This window comes from Dicentrarchus labrax, unplaced genomic scaffold (assembly GCF_905237075.1).
Source record: "Dicentrarchus labrax unplaced genomic scaffold, dlabrax2021, whole genome shotgun sequence".
NCBI classification, from domain to species: Eukaryota; Metazoa; Chordata; class Actinopteri; family Moronidae; genus Dicentrarchus; species Dicentrarchus labrax.
Genome location: NW_026136716.1, coordinates 9,895,462 through 9,919,482, shown reverse-complemented (window position 1 = coordinate 9,919,482; position 24,021 = coordinate 9,895,462). Strand labels below are relative to the sequence as shown.

The 24,021-nt window shown below is 42.1% G+C and overlaps 4 protein-coding genes across 7 annotated transcripts in view; 2 read left to right on the top strand and 2 right to left on the bottom strand.

Annotated features, from left to right (window-relative positions):
• LOC127378494 (secretin receptor) overlaps window positions 1-2,671 on the top strand; it is a 41,902-nt gene extending 39,231 nt beyond the window's left edge. For both annotated transcript variants that reach the window (XM_051427365.1, XM_051427364.1), the window contains 8 exons: window positions 6-138; window positions 390-543; window positions 696-756; window positions 856-925; window positions 1,477-1,568; window positions 1,929-2,067; window positions 2,159-2,200; window positions 2,290-2,671. In XM_051427365.1, coding sequence (XP_051283325.1) covers window positions 6-138; window positions 390-543; window positions 696-756; window positions 856-925; window positions 1,477-1,568; window positions 1,929-2,067; window positions 2,159-2,200; window positions 2,290-2,475 — 877 coding nt within the window. In that variant the 3' untranslated portion in view covers window positions 2,476-2,671. The remainder of the gene's footprint in view (window positions 1-5; window positions 139-389; window positions 544-695; window positions 757-855; window positions 926-1,476; window positions 1,569-1,928; window positions 2,068-2,158; window positions 2,201-2,289) is intronic.
• A 268-nt stretch (window positions 2,672-2,939) lies between these two features.
• Window positions 2,940-5,188, bottom strand: LOC127378496 (acyl-CoA-binding protein-like). Its single transcript, XM_051427367.1, has 4 exons — window positions 5,078-5,188; window positions 4,674-4,791; window positions 3,701-3,763; window positions 2,940-3,435 (listed from the first exon to the last, which is right to left on the bottom strand). Exons 1-4 carry the CDS (start codon window positions 5,081-5,083, stop codon window positions 3,362-3,364), a joined length of 261 nt encoding a protein of 86 aa, XP_051283327.1. The 5' UTR covers window positions 5,084-5,188; the 3' UTR covers window positions 2,940-3,361.
• Window positions 5,077-12,676, bottom strand: LOC127378492 (metalloreductase STEAP3). 3 transcript variants are annotated; one of them, XM_051427363.1, is made up of 7 exons: window positions 12,572-12,676; window positions 11,804-11,860; window positions 11,452-11,694; window positions 10,378-10,644; window positions 9,758-10,285; window positions 9,217-9,381; window positions 5,077-5,188 (listed from the first exon to the last, which is right to left on the bottom strand). In XM_051427363.1, exons 3-7 carry the CDS (start codon window positions 11,677-11,679, stop codon window positions 5,138-5,140), a joined length of 1,239 nt encoding a protein of 412 aa, XP_051283323.1. In that variant the 5' UTR covers window positions 11,680-11,694; window positions 11,804-11,860; window positions 12,572-12,676; the 3' UTR covers window positions 5,077-5,137. The 3 variants fall into 3 exon arrangements, with proteins under 3 accessions (XP_051283323.1, XP_051283320.1, XP_051283322.1); XM_051427360.1 differs by lacking the exon at window positions 5,077-5,188 and adding an exon at window positions 5,659-7,975; XM_051427362.1 differs by lacking the exons at window positions 5,077-5,188; window positions 12,572-12,676 and adding exons at window positions 5,659-7,975; window positions 12,457-12,475.
• Window positions 12,677-18,000: 5,324 nt separating this feature from the next.
• On the top strand, window positions 18,001-21,015 carry LOC127378495 (complement C1q-like protein 2). The gene is made up of 2 exons (XM_051427366.1): window positions 18,001-18,885; window positions 19,486-21,015. The coding sequence occupies exons 1-2, from the start codon at window positions 18,286-18,288 to the stop codon at window positions 19,663-19,665; spliced, it is 780 nt and encodes a 259-aa protein (XP_051283326.1). The 5' UTR covers window positions 18,001-18,285; the 3' UTR covers window positions 19,666-21,015.
• Window positions 21,016-24,021: the final 3,006 nt, after the last annotated feature.

The following is a 24,021-nucleotide window of genomic DNA, read 5'->3' as shown; positions in this document are numbered from 1 at the left end:
TTCAGAAAGCTGCACTGTACCAGGAACCACATTCACATCCAGGTGTTTATCTCCTTCATCCTGAGAGCCATTTTCATCTTCATCAGAGACTCTCTGCTGTTTAGTAATGAAGAGCTCTACCACTGTGACTACTACCCGGTATGGATGGATGGACACTCTTTTTTCACTTTAATCTGCTTCACATATGTGGTCATAAACATGTAGATTGGAGTGACACTGGAGTGTCTTTTGGGTCACAAATAAAGGAATATATTTACCATACACCCCAATATATGAGGGGTATATTCTCCTGTTTTGGTCCAAGATGGTGCTGGTTAATTGCATAAAGATCAGTGTTATTTTATTATTATTTTTAACACTGACATAGTGCCTTCTCTCCCGTGCGGCAGGTGGCATGTAAGGTTGTGCTGATGTTTTCCAACTACTCCATCCTGGCAAACTACAGCTGGCTGCTGGTGGAGGGTCACTTCCTCTTCACCCTGGTCAGCCGCTCCTTCTTCTCCCTGAAGAAATACCTCGCCTGGTACATCGTCCTAAGCTGGGGTAGGTAGACGTGTAGACAACAAATAACAAAAATCAAGTCTGCTTTTGGTTTTTCTCTCTGCTTCGCACTCGTACTCATATTTACAGGTCAGGACAGCAAACACTGACTCTGTGCCTTCTTAGATTTAACCAAGATTTATTTAATCACACAGGCGTACCACTGATTGTTATTATCTCCTGGGGGTGTGCCAAGTATTTCTATGAAGACGAAGGGTAAGAAAGGGGTTAAAAATCAGTTTCACTCATTCATTTGCAGTTACGAGAGTATCAGAGTGTGTGATTTTAAAATGATTTCTTATGTCGTTGCCAAAGCTGTTGGGAAACCAGGACACATGCATGGATTTGGTGGATCCTCCGAGTGCCAGTTCTTCTAACTATATCCGTAAAAAACTTTTCTCTTTTACTTTAATATGTTCTTTAAAAAAAGTACTTTTTTTTAGAAACATACTAATTGACCTTCTTGCCATGGGTAACAGCTAGCCTGACTCTGTCCAGATCCACTTTCCCATAACTCTAAAGCTCTAAAACAGATCATTTCTGGGCCATGACCACCGACTTGCCAGTCAACTTTACTGTGACTTCAGGAAGTCTTTACACCTGGCCAGGAAATAATCCACTGCCTAAACCACTTTAAGCCACAACTTTTTCCACTTTTGTTTGGATTAAACAAGATATAACATGCTAATTTTGAGCTTTAGAAGTGCTGGTAGATGTATTCCTTTATCTTTGGACCGAGCCAGGCAAGCTGTTTCCCCATTTCCAGGCATTATGCTAAGCTAAGCTAATTGGCCGCAGCTTCATATTTAGCACACATGTACATGATGGGTATCAATTTTCTCATCTAGCCCTTGGCAAGAAAGTGTTTTTCCCCAAAATGTTGAAATGTTTGGATTACAAAATGTAACAATAGTGTTCACGTTTGAATCATTTCAGATGAATCTCATCTTTTTCTTGGGCATTTTGAGGATACTGGTGGGCAAACTCAGGATGTCGGATGCACAGAGGAATGAATTCTGCCAGTATAAGTGAGTAGTGATCACACTGTAGTATTGTTGCTGTTGCTGTTGTTGTTGTTGTCATACTATATATTTGATATGTAAAGTTAAAAGCCAGTTATGGTTTATATGTAAAAAAGTGTCTTTGAGGAATGGGCCATGTGCTTTGCATACGATAAGAGAATAAAGACTGTTCCTGTTCGCTTTGTTGATTTGGATTAAAGTATACACACAAGCAGGTTAGTTTCATAGGGACGGATGCAAATGCAAGGACATTATAGGTACTATAGCCATATGCAAGGTGGCTTCCATATCAATATTTCAAGCATACCAGTAGAGACTGAGATATTATTATTTATTATTGAGAAGAATTTGTTTTTCTTTCACCAGGAGGCTGATCAAATCCACATTTTTTCTGGTGGCTCTGTTCGGTCTGCATTACATCCTGTTTGTTTTCTTACCTGTTGAAGTCAGCAGCTCAGTGTTTAAGATATGGACCTTTGCAGAACTGGCTCTGTCATCCACACAGGTAAAATGTGCTGTATGTACGAGAGAGATAGAACGTCCAGTCAACTCAGATTAATGACAAATAAAACCTTTCTCTCTTCACATCTCTTAAGGGTTTTGTGGTCGCTGTGCTCTACTGCTTCATGAACGGAGAGGTGAGAACCGGTTAGCCAATTAGAGCCACAAACGTATGGTTTTTAGAGTGTAAAGCGAGTTGGGCATCTATGACGTGTCACATTTCCAGGTGCAGCACGAAATTCAGAGGAGGTGGAGGAGGTGGAGGCTGACTCAGCACCTCCCCAGTCGGCCCAGGCAGCATCACGGCTCCATCAGCCACAGCGGGTCTCCTCACACGCAGGTCTCCCTGCTGCCCTGCTCTCCAGGCAGCCAGACAACCAGCGGACCCCCGGCGGATACTCTGGAGATTTGATTCGTGTCGGGATTGACTCGTTTTCTCACTCTCCTCGTCGATACAGAGGGGAACCTGGCTTTGTGCTGACAGCCAATTAGTCCACAACTGCAGTGTGGAGTGTTTAATACAGTGGTAGCATCAAATGCCTATTTTTCTAATCTGTGGAGTTTTTATTCAATGACATAATGATGTAGAATGTACTGTAGAGGCCCAGTTAGTAAGCTGCCAGGCTTACTTGTTTGTAGTACTTGTAGTAATGTCTCAAAAAAGTTATTTAGTATTGCACTGTGAAGTTTGGGGACTGGGTCAAAACTGATGCAGTCCTGGCTTTTTGTCTCTAGAGTGGTTAAAGCCCCAAAACCCTCTGAGGAGGAACTATTGAATTGTATTTCGTTATACTGACAGCTGTTTCTACTATTTATATTTATAACTTGTTGGATATTTGGCCTTAGAAGTTGAAACAAGTGAAGTATGAGGCCCAATGAACTGTAAAGTCTTTATTTTTAATAGCAGCCCTGTATACAGATGTGTTGAAACTTTTTATATGAAATTGTACATTGTATTTCCACTTAAACATTTTCAGAAACACATTTATTGGCTTTGTTGCCGAGAGTTAGACAAGAAGATAGATACCACTCACGTGTCTGTAAGCTAAATGTTAAAAAAAAAAATAGAGCCAGCCAGTAATTAGCTTAGCAACAGCTAGTCTGGTTGTGTCAGAGCAGGCAGATTGGTTTTCCTTTTGGCAGGCTAACACTTTCCCCCTGCTTCCACTCTAACTGCTAAGCTAAGCTAATCGCCTGCTGGCTCTAGCTAAACAATTAGCAGACAGACATATAAAGACGCTTTTGGCAAGAAAGCAAATAAGTGCATTTCCCAAAATGTTAACCTAGAGAAACAGACTCTAGAATCCCCATTTTTCTTTCAGATTCTCCACCAAAATAACATAGGTGTCCATTGCTTCCTCTTTGGATAGACCTGTTGGTTTAGAAACGGAAACAAACACACCAGTTGGTTTTTTTTCAGGAAAAACGTCTATTCATTCAGTTAAAGGTAACACCCAGATATTTGCTTTTGGGAATAGTAGACAAACATGTTTTAAATCCCACTTCAGGTGGTTTCAGGTGAATCTTCCCAAAAACTAAATTTTTAGACGTATCGGTTTTATGGTTTACATATAGTCTTTCATGCAACTTACCAAAATGTATGGTTTTATTTATTTGTAAGTTCTATATATTCTGACCTTTTTTTGCGTGCCATGCGTCCCATTTTGCTCGTCCTGCGAAGTCAAACATCCCTGGGCGGTCTGTGGATGTAAAAGCAGCCATCAGTAACAGCTTCGCAACAAATATACAAACGGTCAAGCCACATAACAAAAGTCTTATAACACAGCTGCAACATACTTTTATCTTGTGAGACGTCACATGTGAGCTTTTAAGCCCCTGAAAACTTTGTTTCTCAATCAGTTTCTTTCTATGAGCAGAGATGGAGGAAGTATTTCAATTCATATTTAAAAACTGTAACACCACACTGTAGAAATACTCCATTACAAGTAAAAGCCCTGCATTGAAACTGTTCTGATATTTGGCTAATAAAATATTATTAGCCAAATATACTCAAAAGTAAAAGTACTCTGTGGAAAAACTGTCCCTAGGAGTGTGGCTGTAGCTGCCACTGAGGTCATGTCCTTTATATATTCTCTGGGAATCTGAAGACTTATTAATCTAACCCATAACTTACTAGATAAAATCTAAACTAAAATGATGCATTAATATGTAAGCAGCATTTTAGTGTTGCAGCTGATTACAGTGGAGCTTTAATCTGTTAACTAGTAACGGAAGCAGTGAAATAAATGTAATGGAGTAGAAGTGTAAATATTGAGAAATACTGAAGATCTGGAACAAAGTTCTCAGGCACTTTAAAATCCTCATTCTGGATATTTATGTCAGTATAATGCTTTTTGTCATATGCACACAGTCAAATAATGTTTCTTCCATCTTTGTTCAGAAAAATGTAAACTTATCACTTTAGGCATCATTTACAAATGGACATAACCTGTCAAACTTCATTTTTCCTCAACCGCACCCTACGTCCTCCAAGTCTTTGCTGATTGATATAAACACAGCTTGTCTTTTTGAGTGTTTTTTTAATGTTTCCACATGAATTCTACAAAGTTAAAAACATTTTTTTAAAATGGCCTCACTGCAGTGACTCACCTATGTTAACATCACCAACTGTGGCTTGCTTATATAAACCATACAGTAGACCAATTTCTCCATTGTTTGGTCTTTGTTTCAGTACCTTCACCTCCTCTACTGCTTTTTCAAATGAGTCCTGGTTGGATGAGAGAACATACAAGCCGATACAGAAATTTCAGTTAAATTGTTAGTTTAAAAAAAAAAAAAAAGAAACGACTCTTAAAACCAGTCTAACTTGATTTTGACTGTTCATGTTCTACAATCAGACTTATCGTCTCTTTACATTCACATAAAACTGTAAGCAGAGCTGTGCTAAGCAGAGCGATTCCCGCTCTGTCACAACCTGAGAAATGAGTTAACAGTACCATACATTTTATGTTACATTGTAGGAAAGGCTGAGATTCAAAGCAGGCAGTACTTACAGTCATGACGGCAGTGAGAAACAGACACACCTTGCTGCTACTCGACTCACTCCCCAGTTCTCAGTCGCCGCTCGTCCAACTTGTCCTGCAGTTTGTCATTGTTGGGATTTGCTGAGGAAAATAAAGTGGGAGGTAGTTTCAGCACCGTCTGAAGACTACAAAGGGGTGACACTTCTCACACTAACAAAGGACAGCGGTGGACAGATAAGACAGTTTGTAGTTACACTTGCAGCAGTGGAAAACTTTAAAGCCTCTTTCACACATTTGACAAGAAATAAAACTGTTTTTGAGAATTACAGGACAAGTGACCAGATTGAATCCTTTATTATGCAACACAGCTGTAGTCCAATGTCTCATATGACTTGTTGACTTTGTTGTGATAGAGCTGAATGAAAACCATGTCTCTTATTATTATTTTTTTTTAGCTTTGGGAGACATGAGAGAAACCATTCTGCACCACAAGATGGCAGCATCCACATATTTAATGATCTGATGGGTTCACTGCTGCTGCACAGTTCAGGGCAGCCTGAGATTAGATTTAACTTGCATTTGTTTTTGTAAAGACGGACATCAGTCTAATGTTTAATTAAAGAAGTTAGTTAAGTTTTATTTCAGCCCTTGATTCAATTAAAGCTGATAAATACATTTGGACAATGAGGCTCATATCTACAAACTAATCTATTTCACATTATTTAAGACATAAATACAATAGTGAAAAACAAAAAAGCTTTATTCTATTTTTTAACAATTTGATCTCTTTACATTCGTGATTTTGTGGTAGTACACTACTATGATCTTAATTTAGATTCAGAAAACAATCTATCACGTAACAGAGTCATCTTTGGCAAGAACACATAAAACTGAGAAAATACAAACTTATGTAATAATAAAACAAAAATTGCTGAAATCACAAGTCAGCAGCAAACTGTGTTGTTCTTGATCATAAATGAAAACAATTTTAAAAAAAGAGTAACAGCCATTTTTTTTAAGTCAAATGAGTACTGATGGGTAGTTACCAGCAGGTTAGTTGAGTACAACAATAAAACTGAACAATGTATAGTATCCATGTAAAAAAAACAACACATGAATGGTAGCTTTCTTAAATTCAGTAACTACTTGTCTGTACTAGACAATGCAGCCACTGAAGCAGCAGTTTCCAGTTGGCAAATGAGAGTTTAAGGGACTGTAGAAAAATGCTTAGGGGAGAGGGGTGGACAGCAATGGGGAGGATATTGTCTGTTTATCAGACATTTGAGGGACAGACAATCAGGTCTCTGCCAAAGAGAGTTTATATAGCTGCTTTTTTTATTCTGCATCATAACAGAGGGCTCTTTATAGATTAGAGCTAACTAATTTATACTGTTAACACTCCCCTTATGATTAAAACAGGCGCTTACTGGTAGTTTAGCGTTTAGCAGCTCTTGGTTTTTTGTTTTGTTTTTGTTTTGTTTTGTTTTTGTTTTGTTTTGTTTTTTTAAATCGAGAATAATTTTCATCCGCCTCCCACAATAATAATTTTCATACAGTCCCTAACAGTTTGACATTAAAAGGTCCAGTGTGTAAGATTTGGTGACATCTAGCGGTGTAGCTGCAGATCACAACTCACTTGCTTCACTCTCCCAGGCACGAAGGAGAAACTACAGTGATCTCAAAACACAAACAATCTAGTGTTTGGTTTGTCCCTTCTGGGTTACTGTAGAAACATGGCGGACTCTATGGAAGGCAGATATAAACGGCTCATTCTAAGGTAACAAAAATATAACTCTTATATTAAGGTGATTATACACTAATGAAAACATAGTTCTGAATATTAAATTCCATTTCTGCCAATAGATCCTCGTACATGTTACACACTGAACCTTTAATATGACAGCACATCAAAGTGTCAAAGTACTGCAAAATAAAACGTGAAAACAAAATGCAACCCTGATGTTACATTAATGAAAATCCTCATTAACAAATATTAATAATAACATGAAGACATGTTAGTTTTAATATTTAGCATACGGACAAAACAGGATGAGGCCATGTTGAAGGCTGGCTGACACAAATCTGTGCAGCAGTCTTAAAGGCAGAAGGAAAAATAAAAAAATAAAAAGGAATGCAAAAGCCAAGAGGACAGTTGAGTCTACTTCAGATGATCAGAGTGAAGCATCTTATTGCAGCTATACAAAATCCATGTTGTACTGCTTCAGTAAGTCCTGAGCAGGTTCATTGGAAGTGTAACAGTTTTGCATAAATTAAACCAGAAGCTAATATTAATCAGTTCTGGGTTGAAGCTTCAAGTAGAGTAACAACACAGAACAATAATTTAAAGTAAAAAGTAACTAAATACTCATTTTTGTGCATGCATAGTGCAATAAGGTTGGTGACCACAGCTCTACTGGTCGAATATCTATAAGGAACTACCAGCTAATTTGTTGAAAAGAAACTCACAGATCTCTGAAATCTCTCAACGGGCTTTAGAGATTAGCCATCAATACATTCCAGGAGGGTATAAATCATTTATCTTCTGTGCGAGTGTGGTTGACTGGAGTTTATATTCATGAGCGCACACATAAAAGAGCTTCAGTCTGGATCTTCACACACGCACACCCAGCAGTGCGTTTCTCACACATGGCTGACATCCTCCAGCCCGTTGCGGCAGCCGTCGTCCGGCAGGGTGAAGCGGATGTGTCGGCTCTTCTCCCAGCCGCGGCGGATCTGTCTGAGGCGCCCGGCCACGCACGGCACGCAGAGGGCCAGGCGGCCCAGCAGAGCCGTGAGGGGGAGGATCAGGACCAGTACGAAGGTGGGAGGCAGGAAGAAGCGGTACTGGGTCGGATCAAAGGCGCGGCCCCAGCCGTAGAGGAGCGTGTGGAGGGTGGCCATGGACAAGGCACAGTAACCTAGTGTGGACTGCAGGGGGGTGGAAAAAGGGCGTCACAGGTTGCATTTGGAAGTGAAGACAGACCATGACAATAATCCTGTCCTCCACATATAAAGACCCACATTGTTTCCCTTAAGGGACTCCTCAGTTCACACGAGTCCACTACATTAGCTCATTATGTTACAGGCTACTACAAACCCTGAGGAAACACACTGACCTACCACGCTTAACTTGAATGAACCCCACTAGTGTATGCATGTGTATGGTGTGTGCCATATACTGTAGCTATGGGGCCCACTAATTAGAAAAACCTCCCAAGGTTGACTCGGGTAGGGGACCGGGGGTTAAAAATAGTCTTATTTTACCTCATTCACTCACTAACTGGACAGAGTGCATCATAATTATTTCCCCACAACAAGACAAATTAGTTTTTATTACCCAGAGGAGGAAAAAAAGAACTAAATAATAGTATATTGACAGCAGAGGCAGTAGCATTCCTATGGTGTATGTAGAGAACTACAACAGACATTTGGGGAATTTTACAACAGATATTTTGTCAGGAAAAGCACAGGTGGAGATGGAGTTGGCTCACTTCCATTAAGTGAACAACACCGAACCCTTGTCCTGGTAGAGATAATACACAACGTGCATTAACACACTGTCCTGCAGCAGCGGGCAGCGGGTCTCAATGTGCCGAGCAGAAAGTTGCCTTTCATCGCGCCGGCTGTCGGCACATGACTAATCTGACGGCCACCGGATTAGTTTAACGGAGAGATGAAAGGGGAAAAGGCAGCAGCGACGGACCGCGAGTCCTGGAGGAACGGAGGCCACGGTGGGGGTGGGGGAGTCGAGGAGAGGAGGAGTGGAGTGGAGGAACTGCGCACTGAGTCACAACACTCCTGACGGCTTTGTCACAGCCCGAGTTTAACGCCGAATCTGGGGCAGCTGCTGAAGTGCAAACACATTGGGAGTCACAGTGTTTGTATGTGTGAGATCATGTGAGCATGTAGGAGACTGTAGAGTGCGTCTGTCTGTATGTAAGAAGTGTGACTGTACGTTTATGCGTCATGACTGTCGATGTCCGTCATTCTGCATTAGTCTGCTATCCTGCATCCAAAAGAAGACAAACTCATGCTTTTGGCAGTATCTAATCACAGGAAAAAAGAGACATTGGGGCCAAACTTTTTATTCTACTTTATCTTTATTTAATTAGCACATCACTGCCTGTGTGTGTGTGTGTGTGTGTGTGTGTGTGTGTGTGTGTTTGTACCTGTATGAAGCTGAACTCCCTCCAGTTGACAGTGTTGGACACTGAGGGGAGCGAGGTGACAGCCAGCAGAGAGAGCAACCCGAGGGCCACGATGCCCGCCGAGAGGTACAGCTCCATCCTCCACACCTCCTCGTCAACCCACGAGTCGTCCACCCCCTCCTTCACCTGGACAGGACACAATAAACACCAGAACCCACGATGAGTCCGGGGCAGATTTTCACCTCCATTGATTCCACTTACATACAACGGTGTCTGGCTGACGCACAAAATACACTGATGAAAGCAGAACAATAACGCACTGATTTCATGTATGTGGACACATAATTGGTCATATTGTCACCGCAACTGCAAGAGCTTTTTTGAGACAAAAAAAAAAATCTAGTCGGGGGTAAACACCTGCTCTCACTCTGCTGTGCTACCCAGAAGTATAGCTCTCTGTGAAAACAAAATCCAGTGTTCAAGGCTGCGGCTATTTCCTGGAAGCAGTACTAACCCTGTACAAACTGAATCCAAGTAAAGATCTGTTTCTTCTTCGTCTCACCTGTTTGGCAGCCATGTTGAGCAGTTTGTAGCGGGCAGACTTCCTCAGGGGGAGACACAGACTGTAAATGGCATGCAGAACTGCACACAGGAAGCTACACAGCCCGAACTGCTTCCTCCTGGTCAGCCAGCGGTCCAGCCAATTAGGGAAGCGATTGTACTTGGTGCCCCACCACAGCTGGAGGAAAGCGGCACACAAACCGGGCAGGTAGACCAACGAGAGCATCACCAAGGCCACAGAGGGGAGAGTGACATTGACTGTCTCTATGGGCATTTTGTAGAAAACACTCTTCCTCGCCGTGATCCAGGGCAGCAGGACGTCACGGACGAAGTTGTACAGGTAGAAGAAGACGAACAGGGACAGGGTGCAGAGGAGTGGGATGCGCCAGGAGGGAAACAGATACAGGGGGAGGTTTTCGACCTCCAGAGAAGAGGAGAGGAGGCCCATATCGACCGGGACGAAGCCCATCCGACGACAGAGCTGTATCACCGAGCTCTTGGCCGTGCTACTGTCACTGCACAGGAAAACCTGGAGACAAGACACAAAAAAATGAAGCTGAGTTCAAAGCATCGCCGGAGCTCCATCAATCTAAACTACAAGAGGCAGCTGACGTTTCCGACCTGCCTGCTTCCATCCCGAGGTCCCATCTGGAGCGCCCAGGCCGATATGGTGTTAAACCCTTTGACTACAGAACTCTCCGGAAACAGGTCCGCCAGCTGTTCGGCATTCGAAGGCCCCTCTAGGCTGATTTTCAAACCATTGCTGACATCCACCAGCGTCTTTCCAGCTAGTGCCGGCTTCAGCTCCACCAGCGTGGAGTGGTGCTCGGGGAACACGGCGACAAAGACCAGGTCTGCCTGGCTCGCTGCCTCCATCTGGGACGTCACCTGGAAGACAAAGACAGAAACGACGTATGTTAGAAGGACATCGGAAGACATTAAAGTTATTATATGCAGTTTAGGCTGAATCTGAGAGGGGGTCGGGGGGGGTCATAGAGTCAGGCAGACCCAAACACACTCTAGAAATCCGGTGCCAAGCTAAACCGTCTTTCTAACCTGAAACCTGAATCCAGTTAAATTAAACTTTGTTTTTTACTTGTTGTTTTCCAAATATTGTTAATGACTGAATGGGATCAGGACAGAAAAGGTTTGAGAACCACTGACTTGGCTTAGCATAAAGAGAATATTGGAAAATTAAGTATAATGTAGTATTATAATATAGTCATAGAAATGTGCTAGCTGTTACCACCTGCTTCCAGTCTTTACGCCAAGCTAAGCTAACAATCTCTCTTCCCTTCATATTTAGTGTGCAGACAGGAGAGTGGTATCAATCTTCTAAAAAAATGTGTGCATTATAATGTCAATTAAAAAGAACATTTTATGTCTGTAATGAAGACGTCAATATCAGATATTCTCCCATATATTTCTAAGAATCCTTGATACAGATACTGAAATATGATGTAAAGGGGAAACATTAAAAATGTGTGATTAACTGCTTTATCCAGTTCCCATACCACAACGGACTCTCATCTTTAACTAAGATTATCTTTTCTCTTCAGGATAATAACAACAGTTATTATGCCTAAAGTATCAAGTCAGAGTAAATATATAATTATCACCATCGGGGGTGAAACAAAAACACCAATTACATGGTGAGTGTGAATGTGGGTGTCAGTGTCACTGTGTGTGTGTCACCTCGGCCTCTTCAGGGAACAGAGCCGCGGAGCGTTTGGGGGTTCGACTCCCCACCACCACTTGGTAGCCGGAGGCCACCAGCCTTCGTGCCAGTGAGCGGGAGAAGTCGCCCGTACCCAGAATGCCGACAACGGGAGCGCCGGGGTCAGACATGGAGGCTTCCAGACGTCTGGATCCTCTTCCTTCACCTCTTTCTCGGATTAAAGGCCTCGCCATCTCATCAGGCATGATCCCCTGACAAATCTATAGACAGGACACAAGGTCATTATCTTGGTTTAATTACATCCACGCGACCTGAATTGGTTCAGTCGAGAGACAGAGAGGAAATTTAAAAAAGTTGTTATTTACTTACAGACACTGATTGTTAGGTCTACACCTTAGAGGCTTGTTTCTTCATCCAGCATGGGACCTGAAATTAAATTAATAGTATTAAAAGATGTAAAACATGCAGTTTAAGGACAGCGAGCTGCTCTTTTTAGAACACAGAACTAGGATCCCTATTATCTCTGTGTCTCAATTGACATGTCCTAGATCTGTAACACAGCACTGTGAAAGCAATAAGGGGCCATCCAACAATAACATAAATGGATTTCACACACCCTGAAGACAGTAAGTCATCAAACTGGCTCATAAAAGCAGATGCTATAATATAAACACCACGCACATTTAAAAAACGTTAAGGAAAAACTTCATCAAAGACCTCATGAGCAGCTGTCAAATCAGATAGACCACATGCGGTCATCGTGCGGTTACTAACATTAGGAGTGAAAACGTCAATTTTATAAAAGTTCTGCTTTAGTAGTCACCCAGCCATAAGCCGAATTTACCAGAAAACCACAACCATTCAGAAACAGTTTCACGTATTGTTGTAGAACTTATTAAAGCTGAACGATTAGCGATACAACATTAAATAGACAGAAATCCATATTGACATTCTCTTCAAACACAGAAGCGGACTGAAGCAACCTTGCTTGTTGTCCTTGGCTGAACTCGTGGAAACTTTACCTCCGAATGAAGTTACTCTCCACAACACACAGACACGACACAGGCACACACACACGGGCATATCTGGGTAAAATAATAGCTTACGTTACATAATTGAGCTTCTATTAGTACTTACAGCGATGTTTTTTAGACTTATTTACAACCACCGACTTCCCTCGCTTCTCCGCTTTCCTCGAACTGCGGCGACTCTTCCTGGTAAGATGACGCCAGAGCCAAAGCCACGCCCCAGCCACGCCCCCACGTGTGTGCAGAAGATAAAAGTGACAAAGCATTGGACTCCTCTAAAAGATCTGTGGATGTGATACAGGAGCCTGTTTGGAAACCACACCATAAACGGTATAGAGCACCTTTAAAGACAGTTTGTGGTTTTTAGGAAGGAGAAAAAGGAGGGAAAGAGGGAGCTGGAGGAAGCAGAGATGACAACATAAACCAAAATGATGTGTACCACAAGGTAAAAGGTATAAGTCATTGAATAATGTGGCACACTGCATATTAAATGGGATGTTGACACAGTTAAAGCAGACATATGTGGCTCCAGATACCCCAACCCACATCCTGATCCTCTCCTGTAAGAAGCTGTGATCAATAGTGTCAAATGCTGCACTCACACCTTAGGTTTGCTTCAGCTACTAATGTTGCTGTTGCTTCCTATGCATATAATTAATGACATATTAAAATATTATTGTAAATAATAAATGTAACTCCCTCACCTCACCCTCCAGTTCCAAGCACAAAGGTGAAACTGCATGACGGTTCAACGTGGCAGGCTCCATGGAAGGCATCTTTAGACAAAACCAGCTTATTATAAGATAACGAAAACACAACAATTTTTATTTTAAGATTGTACTCTAATGAAAACTTATGAGATATATTAAATATGAAATATTGAATATTATATTCCATTTCTGCCAATAAATGCTCCTTTACGCTTGGAAGGTGAGTGGTATTCAGTTGGCTGCAATGTGCAACGTCACCACTAGATGGCACCAAATCCCCCGCCCTGATCCTTCAAAACCAAATACGTGCAGAACTAATGCCATTCTCATTAGCTTCAGCTGTACTTTGTCTATAGTGCTAATTAGCCAATATTAGCACGCTAACATGCTTTAATAAGATGAATATGGGAAACATGATTCCTGGTCTTTTTTTGTGGTTTATCTGTATTTCCAAAATCACATGATATTTTGTTGAAGAAGACAAGAAGATACTAATCTTTTCCATCTTGTTTTATTGTGAAAAGATTTTTAAATGGTATGTTCCCCCTTAACTCCGTGTGAGCTGTTGAACTGGTGTATTTGATAAGCTGGCCTTGGGATTAGAATAAAAAAGCAAAAGCAAAATCGTGTTAAAAAGATGTCTGACCGTAGGTTACACACTGTCAACATGACTTCATCATGTCTGCCTTTGCCACTTGCAAAAGGTTGAATCCCCCTGGCTTAGAGCGCTGCATCAGTGTCACCACGCTCACTCTCTCTAGGCCGTGACCTCGTGTTTGTTTACAACGCTTTAGGTCACAGTCCTTGACATACTTATACGGTTTTGAGATTTTTCATTCATGGGTATCGATTACGGGGGGTGTCCTGGTGTGAACACCCATTAATCTTACAAGTCAAATCAAGTGAAGTCATTCTCATCCAGATTCCAGCTTGCTGCTCTCCCTAAAATAACGCTGGCGATCTGGATTGAAAGGATCTAGACACCCGAGCAATTAAGAGAGTTTTTATGTTGATTTGAATGTCCTGTTTTTCAAGGGCATGGAAGGAGCTGTACACAAGGGGGCTTTGAGGCCACCATAACTTGAACACACAAAATCTGGTCCAACAAGTACAAGTCGTTTTATTATATACATACTTGTGGTTGCATTATTGAGGGCGACGCTGATTTACAGTATGTAAATGGGTTGGATGGGATATATACAGTGGCAGAGAGGTAAAGGCATGGTCATAAATAGTTAGCCTGAGGTGGACAGGTACAGCTACGTCAACATCTGACAAGACCATCACTGTCAAAATGTTATATGAAGGAAGACGTTTGTTTCTGTGCTTTCCAGGTGCCCTTCATCAGGGATTAGGGTCACATGTTGAGACAAGAGCTGATGTTGCAAGATCTCATCGCAGTATTGTCGTGGCTCAGTGAAGGTTTCCCGCACAGATTTACAGTAATACTCTATGACATTTTACAGTAGCCTATGTTTTGCTTAGCCGAAATGCATTTAATTACACTGTTTTTGCCTATAATTCATCCTGTAATAACATTGAGTATTTCCTGTGATAGATTTCTGATAGTCAGAGGGTTGTCATCACTTTTTACGGTGGCCCTGAGAGCCCAACACACCACAACTACAGAAAACCTGAAACTAAAGGAAATTGAACCAGCAGGCTATTAACGCTAATGCTAATATCTGAAATATTATCTGCGTCATTAAATCAAAACGTTAAAAGTAAACTTTAATCATCAGCTCATTTTCCCACAGGTCTTTCATTCCCAGGTCTCCATCCAAATTCAGTGCACATTTTAAACAAATTTCCAGAAAATCAGTGAAAGAAAATGTAAAAGTTTAAATGGAGATGTTTATTCGTCAGCTAGATTTCATATAAAAACCATATGATTAGCTTATGAAATATAATGCAGTATTAAATATTATACAACACATTAAGTATAAAATGATCTCCCTCTCAACCAGCTAAAACACTAAAGGGCTACTTACACATTTATGCATCAATAATAATAATAATAATAATAATAATAATAATAATATAGTACCAACAAAGGCCAGTTCTGTGGGATGAGTACTTGAATTCCTCATGCTTAGGGAATCTGAAATCCAGTGCAGGAATGGCGGACTCCGCCACTACCAAGTACATTTTTCAGTTAATACTTAATTTAAGACATTTTGAATACTGGACTTTGACATGCAACAGTATTTTTACATTGCGCTATTATCCTACTACTTTTACTTAGAAAAGGATCCGAATACTCCTTCCTCCACTAGTGTTGTCTATATTTGGCTGTATTCTGTTTACATTGTTAATTGTTATGCTCCATATTGTTAAATTGGTGAATTTGCTTCTCAATTTGCCAATTTTTTTAAGCTTTGCTGCATTTTCTCCAACTGCTGCAGACGTGTTCTCAAATCGGTGAAGATGTTTTGTTCACTTGGATGTACGACTTCGATGGCAGTGCTTTCAGCTCTTAGGGCCACCCTCTAGTCATCCTCTTCTTACATTTTCCTCTGGGTTATTAAACAAAAGCACGAAGAACAGTCTAACGGTGGACTGAATCATTTGTCTCACCGTACGGTTCGTGAGTATAACATAGCAGTCCACTAAAATGCAGCGTGATTAGAAGCATTGCTCCGCCGTAGGGCAGGATAATCTCAGCAGCTGCAGTGCATAATGTGGACAGTGTGTCGTGCATGGCTCACCCATGGCCTAAAGATACAGTTCACTGTACTAATCCTGAGTAAAGGTCATTTCTGCAGTCATGTAGCAGAGTCGGGGAGCATAATGTTCTCTGTATGCCTTACTGCATACTTATTTTTAAGGTTTTGTTTTGATGGAAAGATTGATTTAGGTGAACATTTAAAACATGACATAACATTTACTGCATTGCCAGGACTGTCGTGTGCTCACATTTCAACCTCCATTTCATTTTTGACCCAACTCGGATGACTTCCCGTGCTCAGTCTCACCTTCAGACACGAGCAGCTCAGCTGGAGCCATGTTCTGGGGAGTTAAAGCTGAGCTGAGCACAAGTTGAAATTGCTTAGGGGGGGTTGGTGGTGTGGGGCTTCTGCAGTGTGACCTGGGGCTTCAGCTAAGCCTCGTCTCCGGCCTCTGAAGATTTCTCCACGTCGCCTTGAGCTCTAAAGCCTCTGTTGTAGATGTGGGGCCTGTGCTCCAATTCCAGGTGCTTAGCCACCAACCTCCAGTTTTGAAGTATTTCAGGTCCTTCGGGGGAAATTTTTGAGCTTGAGGACAAAATCAATAGATGCTTTTATTTTCAATGAGCAAAGACACTCTATATTGAGTGTCTCAATGGCTTGCACTCATTGGAAATAAGCAATGAAAGGCGTTAATAATAGTCGCATTCAACTGATGTGCTGACAAACCTGCACAACACCTGCTGTTAGAACAAGTGGCTTCGCTGGGATAGAAACAAATGAGGCTAAAGAGGCATTTAAGACAAATCTGTATGCAATAGAGTAATGATTTCCTGCGCACAGCAAGAATTCTAATTTGTCTGAGAATCGAAATGCAAGGCCTGTGGCTCTCCAGCTCGTAAAACAAGACATCAAATGTGTCCCTGCAGCCGGGGAGCTTAGAGCTGAAGGTGTCGACAGCCGTCAGACATCTATGCTCCGTTTCCGGCATATATTATCTGCTTTACCCCCCGACTGTCTGCCTGTGCGTGTGAAGTGACCAATGCAGTTGGTCAATTGATGTCACCAACCTGCCCTCGGCCATTGGTTCTGACTTTGAAAAGACCCCTCGTGGTCTGAGTCAAATATCTGGTCATGCATTCAGCTGCTAGTTTAAACATAAACCTGATTTTAAGCTTTATTTTCAAGGTGGGTTCATTAATGTTGAAAATAAAATAAAAAATCATGTCTGTTGATGTGGGAAAGTCTATTGGATTGGATATATAATCTGTGATCTTATAAGAATTAATAGATCTGTTTATATGGGGAACAGATGAATTAATTAATTTTGACCTGTAATGTATTCCACCTATAAGAACTATATACCATTGAGATTTATGAAAATAAATATGCAATCATTTGACATTTCAACACTGTGTGCATGGATTGATACATTCAAGTATAACATTAAGACATTTTTCTACACATAAATATTGAGTGAATCATATTAAATATTTAGTGCCATATTGAATAACAATTGCGCAGACTTAAACTTTACGCACTGCTGTAGGCTACCTGCTCCTATCCTCTCATCAGGTCAGTCAAACTGAAACAGAGCACTTCCTGTTACACATTTAAAAATAAAAGCCTGATCTGTTTTGTGAATGAATGAATGAATGAACTGTGCAGAATGGATCCTGCTCACTTTAACAGCTTCATATGTGATTGTATGTTTTATAAAATCTTAATCTGCACAGAAACTAGGCCCACTAATTATAACAAGTCAAATAGGCTACATGTGGAGGAAAAGCTGTCCAGTAGAAATATAAAGTAGGCTAGTACAAAATGGAAATACTAAAGTAAGGTCAAATTAGCCCTAAATTGTACTATACTGACCTGGTGACATTTGACTGGAAGGTAGAACAGCTAGAGAAATAAATCTGACCCAGACAGTGTGCAGAATCGGATCTTAATGCTCATTAAAAATGAACTGTAGTTCAGGATATATATGCATATCTAACACAAAGTGTCATTGAACAGTGGAGGTTATGTGCCTATTTTAAATGACTTCACTCATTTTTTTCCTTACAGATTTCCTATGTCAGCGCATCACGTCGGTAACCTACTGTTTTAATTTGAAGGCCAAATCCTCTATCTTCCGGTCTTATCTTTGCTAACTTTGACAGCTGGCTGCAGCTGTCCGCGCGCACCTCTCCATCCAGGCAGGACGCGCACCCGCACCCCGGTCACAGCCGCTGCCCAGGGGCTCGAAGCCATCCATTAGAGGATCCGGACCGAGGGATGCGCACTCTTTTAACTTCATCTCTTTTCTTTTAGTCGTCCAGAGAGACCCTCTGTCCTCCGTCACAATTCCCCCCCAGAGCGGCTCCACGGGTCTTCTGTCGTCCATTGGTCCCCGAACCGCGCGGAGGAAGTGGTCGGTGGTCTTTGTGGTGACCGCCGTCGCGATGGTTTTGCTGGCTCTGGCCGTCGCTGTCCCGTTACTGCTGCTGCGCACCTCTGAGACCTCCGCTCATTACTATGAGATGATGGGCACCTGTCGGATGGTTTGCGACCCGTACACCGCGAAACCGGGAAGCGCCACCGCCATGGAGGTGATCCAGAACGTGAACGGGGTAGCTCCGCAGCCGCCGATGGCTCAGGGGAGCCGAGGGGAGCCGGGGCGACCGGGTAAACCGGGAGTTAGGGGCCCGCCGGGAGAACCAGGACCCCCTGGTCCGAGGGGGCCACCGGGAGAGCGCGGCGACGGGAAACTCGCCTTCCCCGCGATAACCGGAGCTGCGGGGGCTGAGAACGGCGAAACGGACGGCGTGAACTCCACGAGCAACAGTCTGAGGATCGCTTTTTACGTCGGTCTGAAGAATCCACACGAGGGATATGAGGTGTTAAAGTTTGACGACGTGATTACAAACTTGGGGAACCACTACGACCCGAGCACCGGGAAGTTCACCTGCCATGTGTCCGGGATCTATTTCTTCACCTACCATGTGCTGATGCGGGGCGGAGACGGGACCAGCATGTGGGCCGACCTGTGCAAGAACGGACAGGTAATATCAGACCTGAACAGGAAGAACGGGACGAACGTTGTGCGGGTTTTAATACTTCTAATGCGCCACACCAGATTAACCAAACCATTTTACGCTCGAAAGGCGCACAACATCGCTCCACGTTTTATCGGTTATCCTCCTTCCACAGGAGTTACAGAACCGCAGATTCTCTCTGTGTGTGCGGGATGATTTCAAGGTAACGTCAGGGATGTTTTTGGTCGAATCCGGTGATGTGTGTATTCTCCGTGTGGCGGTGACGCTCATGCGTAAAAGCTCTTATTTTGCATAAAAGCTCTTATTTTGCCAGCTCCGTCTGGATGAGTACTCAGATATGAGGCTGAGCATCATCAGTCATTATGGATGCTGCAAAATTATCCGTTTCTACTTCATACTATTATTCAGTACTATTGTATAATGGTTAGTAGTGGGTTTAACCTGTAATTTCATTGCTATTTTTAAAGGCTGCACTGCTGTTCCACTTCTGCCTCTCAGGCACACATGAACTTCTCTACTCAGTTTCCGTCTCTACTACATTCTCCTACAAACAAATGCATATTACAGGATGTCTTGTCCTCCCCTTTTTCCCCCCTCTCCCCCCAGGTACGGGCCAGCGCCATAGCTCAGGATGCAGACCAGAACTACGACTACGCCAGCAACAGCGCCGTGCTGCACTTGGACTCTGGGGACGAGATCTATGTCAAACTGGACGGCGGCAAAGCCCACGGAGGCAACAACAACAAGTACAGCACCTTCTCCGGCTTCATCTTATACCCCGACTAAAGAGAGGCCGCAGCCGGGTCAGCGTGGACAGTAACCATCACTGAAAACTGTTTCCATTAAAGTATATGGTCCCATATGTTTCTCCTCTTTTGAAGACGGATTAAGCGCAGGCTTATCTGCAACTGTGTATTCTGTTTATTTGGTCAAAGACCTTTTAGTATTTGATTGAACTTACATTCAACTCCTCTACTGCCATCAGAGTATGTACATATCTTACTGCTTAGGATCAGAAATGACGCTCCAGGTACAGAGAGCATGCCAGAGATCCCAGACCAAACACCCCGTAAAAACTCTGAACTGAGAACATAGATGTTTCTCTTCAGTTTATTTGAATTAAGGGGGAACACTTTTGTTCAAGGACTGGCTGCTAACAGGCTTAGAGATTCTTATGAGGCACTGTGTATTAATGGTGTCATATTTGAGGCTCGAATGATGAAAGAATTAAAATCGAGGAGTAAAATGAATGTCAGATAAGATGTTTTGTGAGTAGGCATCAGCCAGCCGTGTTTGGACTCAAGGCCCAGTCACATCAGCATTTAAAGTCAATTCATTTCAGTTCTCTCACAGGGTAAATACACATATTTCCCGTTCAGTTCAACCATAATGAACTTTTGACGCACCAATTTGCGCCATCGGCCATTAGTAAACATCTGAGGGGACGGAAAGTCAGAGAGACCAGAATGGAGGAAGCTATCGTAGCACGGTCCACTTTATTTAACCTCCTCTGTCGGAGCAAAAAGCGCACCACAACAGAGACGTGGTTTGCAGACGTTCATGAGACAGGAGTCAGTTGTGCCTCCCTCTTAAAAGAAAGCTGAATGAAGTGATGCACAATGGAGAGAAAGAGCACAGTACAAGGGAGCTTGGAGAGCTACAGGGAGTGGGAGTGTGATATCATCAACATCAAGGCGGCCATTTTTGTAGGATACCAACCATGCCCTGTACACAGTCACCACCCATCTAGCATGGTAGTCTCAAACGGTTAAATTCGGTGTAACATCCTAATGACAGAATTAGCACCAGACACCGGTCAAATGCTGGTGAAATATGTCTTTTGTGCGTACTTTATACATTCCTGATGATGAGCGATTGGCAGATGACAAATGACCGGTGACAGATAACAACAGCTATGTACGTTATCCTCCAAAAATGGCAGCACCGCCCCATAATGCTCCACAATTCCCATTCCCTGTTGTAACTACGCCACCAAGCTTGTGTCATGCTGCTCTTCCTGCAACCAGGCTTTTACTGTGGAAAGTAAAACACTTAAAGCCACATGATATTAGTTTGTTTTAAAAGCTCATTCTCCAGTTTTAGTTTTAGTTTTTAAACAGGCATACTGTACAGTAGCCTACATCCCCCCCCCCCCATGATTCACCTGTCATGCACCTTATCTGGACAAGCTGGGCCTGTTTTAAGACGAGATGCTCAGTTGAAATGGTCTGACGGGGTCAAAGTGCCAAAGATGACAAAGACTCCACGTTCTGAATGCATTAGTCAAGATGCAAAAAATGTAATGTAGCGCAGGCCACCTTGACCGAGTCGTGTTCAGTGTTTTGCAGAATAACCACACATGAACGTTACAAATGGATGTCTTGCGTTGTTATTGAGTCCGTTATATTTTGTTCTCATATATGCAAATAAATATTGTTTGACAAAAAGTTTGATTGGTGTGAAAATCTCTGGACCCAAGTGAGAGCGACGTGTTTGTGCGAGCAGTCGGTCCGTTCATATTTTGTTCCACAGGCTGCCTGTCTGAATGTGTTGCATTGCACTGTAGCCTACAGACTCTGGTTACAGAGCGGTGTCCCTGCACTGCAGCTCGCAGGTTCCAGGTGCCTCCCCGAATGTCCTTTGCTCCACTGTAGCTCGCAGACATTTGTAGTCAGTGAGTCTGGGCCGCCATTCTGCTCTCATTTGCTGTATTTATTTAAAAAGGTCACACTGAGGTCTTCGCATTCTAAGTCCGTCGTGCGCTCTTTATTCGAGTGCAGACTGTTAGAAAATCTGCAGGGCGAATTCTACTTGTTGCAAATGTCAGTCAACTTGTTTTGAAGCCAGAGCAGAAATGATGAGCTGATTAACTGTCTTGATAATAGATAATATTGCTGCTTTTTCTCTCAGGAACACACACAAAACAGCTGTTTACACACAACTGAATATCTTTGTGTTTTGGGCTGTTGGTCGGACAAATCCAGTAACTTGAAGATGTCACATTGGACTGTTTTTCCACTTGTTTTTTAAATTTCATAGCCTAAATAATAAAAAGATGAATCAATAATATAATCAACATATTTATGACTAAACACTATAATTGTTGGTTATTACATGGAGGCTCTTTATAAGACTAAATTTAACAATATGTAAAAAATGTTGACATGCATCTCTCAGCTATAACCATTACATCTGCAACTTAAATGCTTTTATTTTGAAGGACTGTGAGATGACTTAGTGGCAATAGAGAGCAGACGGTCACCAGAATGCTGCCTGGGTAAGTCATCATATAGTGACTTGCACGAGGTATGGCTAGGAAACATAAATAAGATGCCTTGCGCATCTCGTCGGATATAAATCTGGGTCGAGGCTGGTGGCGGGTGCCGCCGGCTCCTGTGTTTCACTTTTAATTAACTTGTATTGAGATTTGCAAATGCTTTAGCAGGCTCAAATATTGCTGTAAGCCTTCATTAAGATGATGGCTGTTTTGTGTGTGTTTGATTTTTTTTTTTCCTTTTTTTCTATTCCCATCCCATACCCCTCAGGAACACACACAAAACAGCTGTTTACACACCACTCCTGTCAATTTAAATGGAAATCATGGGAAACAAATATTAGCATGTCTGGTTAGATAAACCTCTATTAAGGTGTTGGCTTATTTTGCGGTGCTCTACAAACGAACTCTGTCCTCCTCAGATGGGATTGTGTTCATTCTTGAGCTGCTTGAAGGGGGAAAAAAAAACCAAAACAAAACAGATGTACAGTTGTCCCCACTGTTTTAGAATAAAAATGGTAGTTAATGCATCTGTATGGAAGAAGCCAATAATGTGTTAGCCTGGAATATGAACTCCTGATTAGTCTTAGATAGCATGGTTTTGGTTTGGTAGTTCTGGGCTTGTATTTATAAAACCCTCAGAAACTTGAGTGACAGTACATAATATAATTGGTTATAATGAGTTATATTATATATTATATATTAAGTTAGTAGTTTTAGCATGTTATTAGCATTTAATTTGATAGGAGGTTGCTCCACTTTTCCTTTTTCTGTGTGCAGCACGACAGCAAGACTAAAAGCTGGTAGTGACTCTGTTTTCAATCATCTTTAATGTTTCTTCCACTTGTCTGTGTGGTGCTAATTTCCCCTTTTCATGTGTTTTTTCCTAATGAATCTTATCTACCAGCAGCAGAATTCCCCCCATGCGACCGTTGGGATTTAGTTTTGTCTCCATAATATTGTTCATTTCACATGTTAATTTCACCGAAAAAAAGAACAATGAGAAATATGAAGGACCTACAGGGCCCTATTTTAATCGCGTAAGCACAACAATAAGTGCAAAGCGGTCGGGGTTGGGCATTTTCAAGTGCACTTTCTATCTAGGCAGATATGTGGTGCTGTGTATAATTTGTACAATTATGATAGAAATAGATAATTAATTTTACTGTATTTCCTACAATTTGTCACATCATACTGTAAAATGTGACACCTTTACACTGTTATGCATTTCAAGAATAAAACATGAAAACGCTACTGTTGCCAAAGAAGAAAGCTGGAAAGGAGGCAATGACACACGGGGACTAATGAGGCCCACTGAGCTGACATCTCCCCACATAAACAACAGAATACGGAGCTATAACCGACCGGTCTGATGTGTGTAGAGGTGTGTGTGGTCATTTTCAAGCAGCCTGGTGTCAGCCTGCGGGTGATTTAATGAAAGTAAACACAGTGGACGGCCGTGTGTAATGGCACCATGTTCATAAGGCAGACATGGTGGAAGGTAGAATAGACGCCTGAAAAAATATCACATAATAAAAGTTCAGATGCTCAAAGGAGAAACTCCTCACATGATAAAGAAGGAACAAATGACCCTCAGACTGATGAAGGTTTAGAGATGACCATGCTGCAACATTATTTAAAGATAACTGAAGTATTTTGTATTGTTACACTATAACCAGGCTTCATTCACTCGCCGGCTATTGGGATCATTGTTCAGGGATGTTTCGCAATGTGATGATGTCACCAGCGGAGGCCTTTTAAACTGTTTAAAGAACTAAGTGTGATGGCCTTGTAAAGGCTCTCAGCCTCCGCTGCAGACACATTTAGGATGAAAAGTGGAGCTGCTGACACCAACTGAGACATCAACA

Coding starts and splice junctions, on each gene's coding strand:
- LOC127378495 (XM_051427366.1), top strand. CDS start 18,286: ATGGTTTTGCTGGCTCTGGCCGTCGCTGTCCCGTTACTGCTGCTGCGC. Junction 18,886..19,485: donor ACCTGTGCAAGAACGGACAG/GTAATATCAGAC, acceptor CTCTCCCCCCAG/GTACGGGCCAGCGCCATAGC.
- LOC127378496 (XM_051427367.1), bottom strand. Junction 3,764..4,673: donor AGTTGGTGATGTTAACATAG/GTGAGTCACTGC, acceptor TTACATCCACAG/ACCGCCCAGGGATGTTTGAC. Junction 3,436..3,700: donor CGCATGGCACGCAAAAAAAG/GTCAGAATATAT, acceptor CTAAACCAACAG/GTCTATCCAAAGAGGAAGCA.
- LOC127378492 (XM_051427360.1), bottom strand. CDS start 11,679: ATGCCTGATGAGATGGCGAGGCCTTTAATCCGAGAAAGAGGTGAAGGA. Junction 9,382..9,757: donor TCAACATGGCTGCCAAACAG/GTGAGACGAAGA, acceptor TGTCCTGTCCAG/GTGAAGGAGGGGGTGGACGA. Junction 7,976..9,216: donor GGGAGTTCAGCTTCATACAG/GTACAAACACAC, acceptor ACCCCCCTGCAG/TCCACACTAGGTTACTGTGC.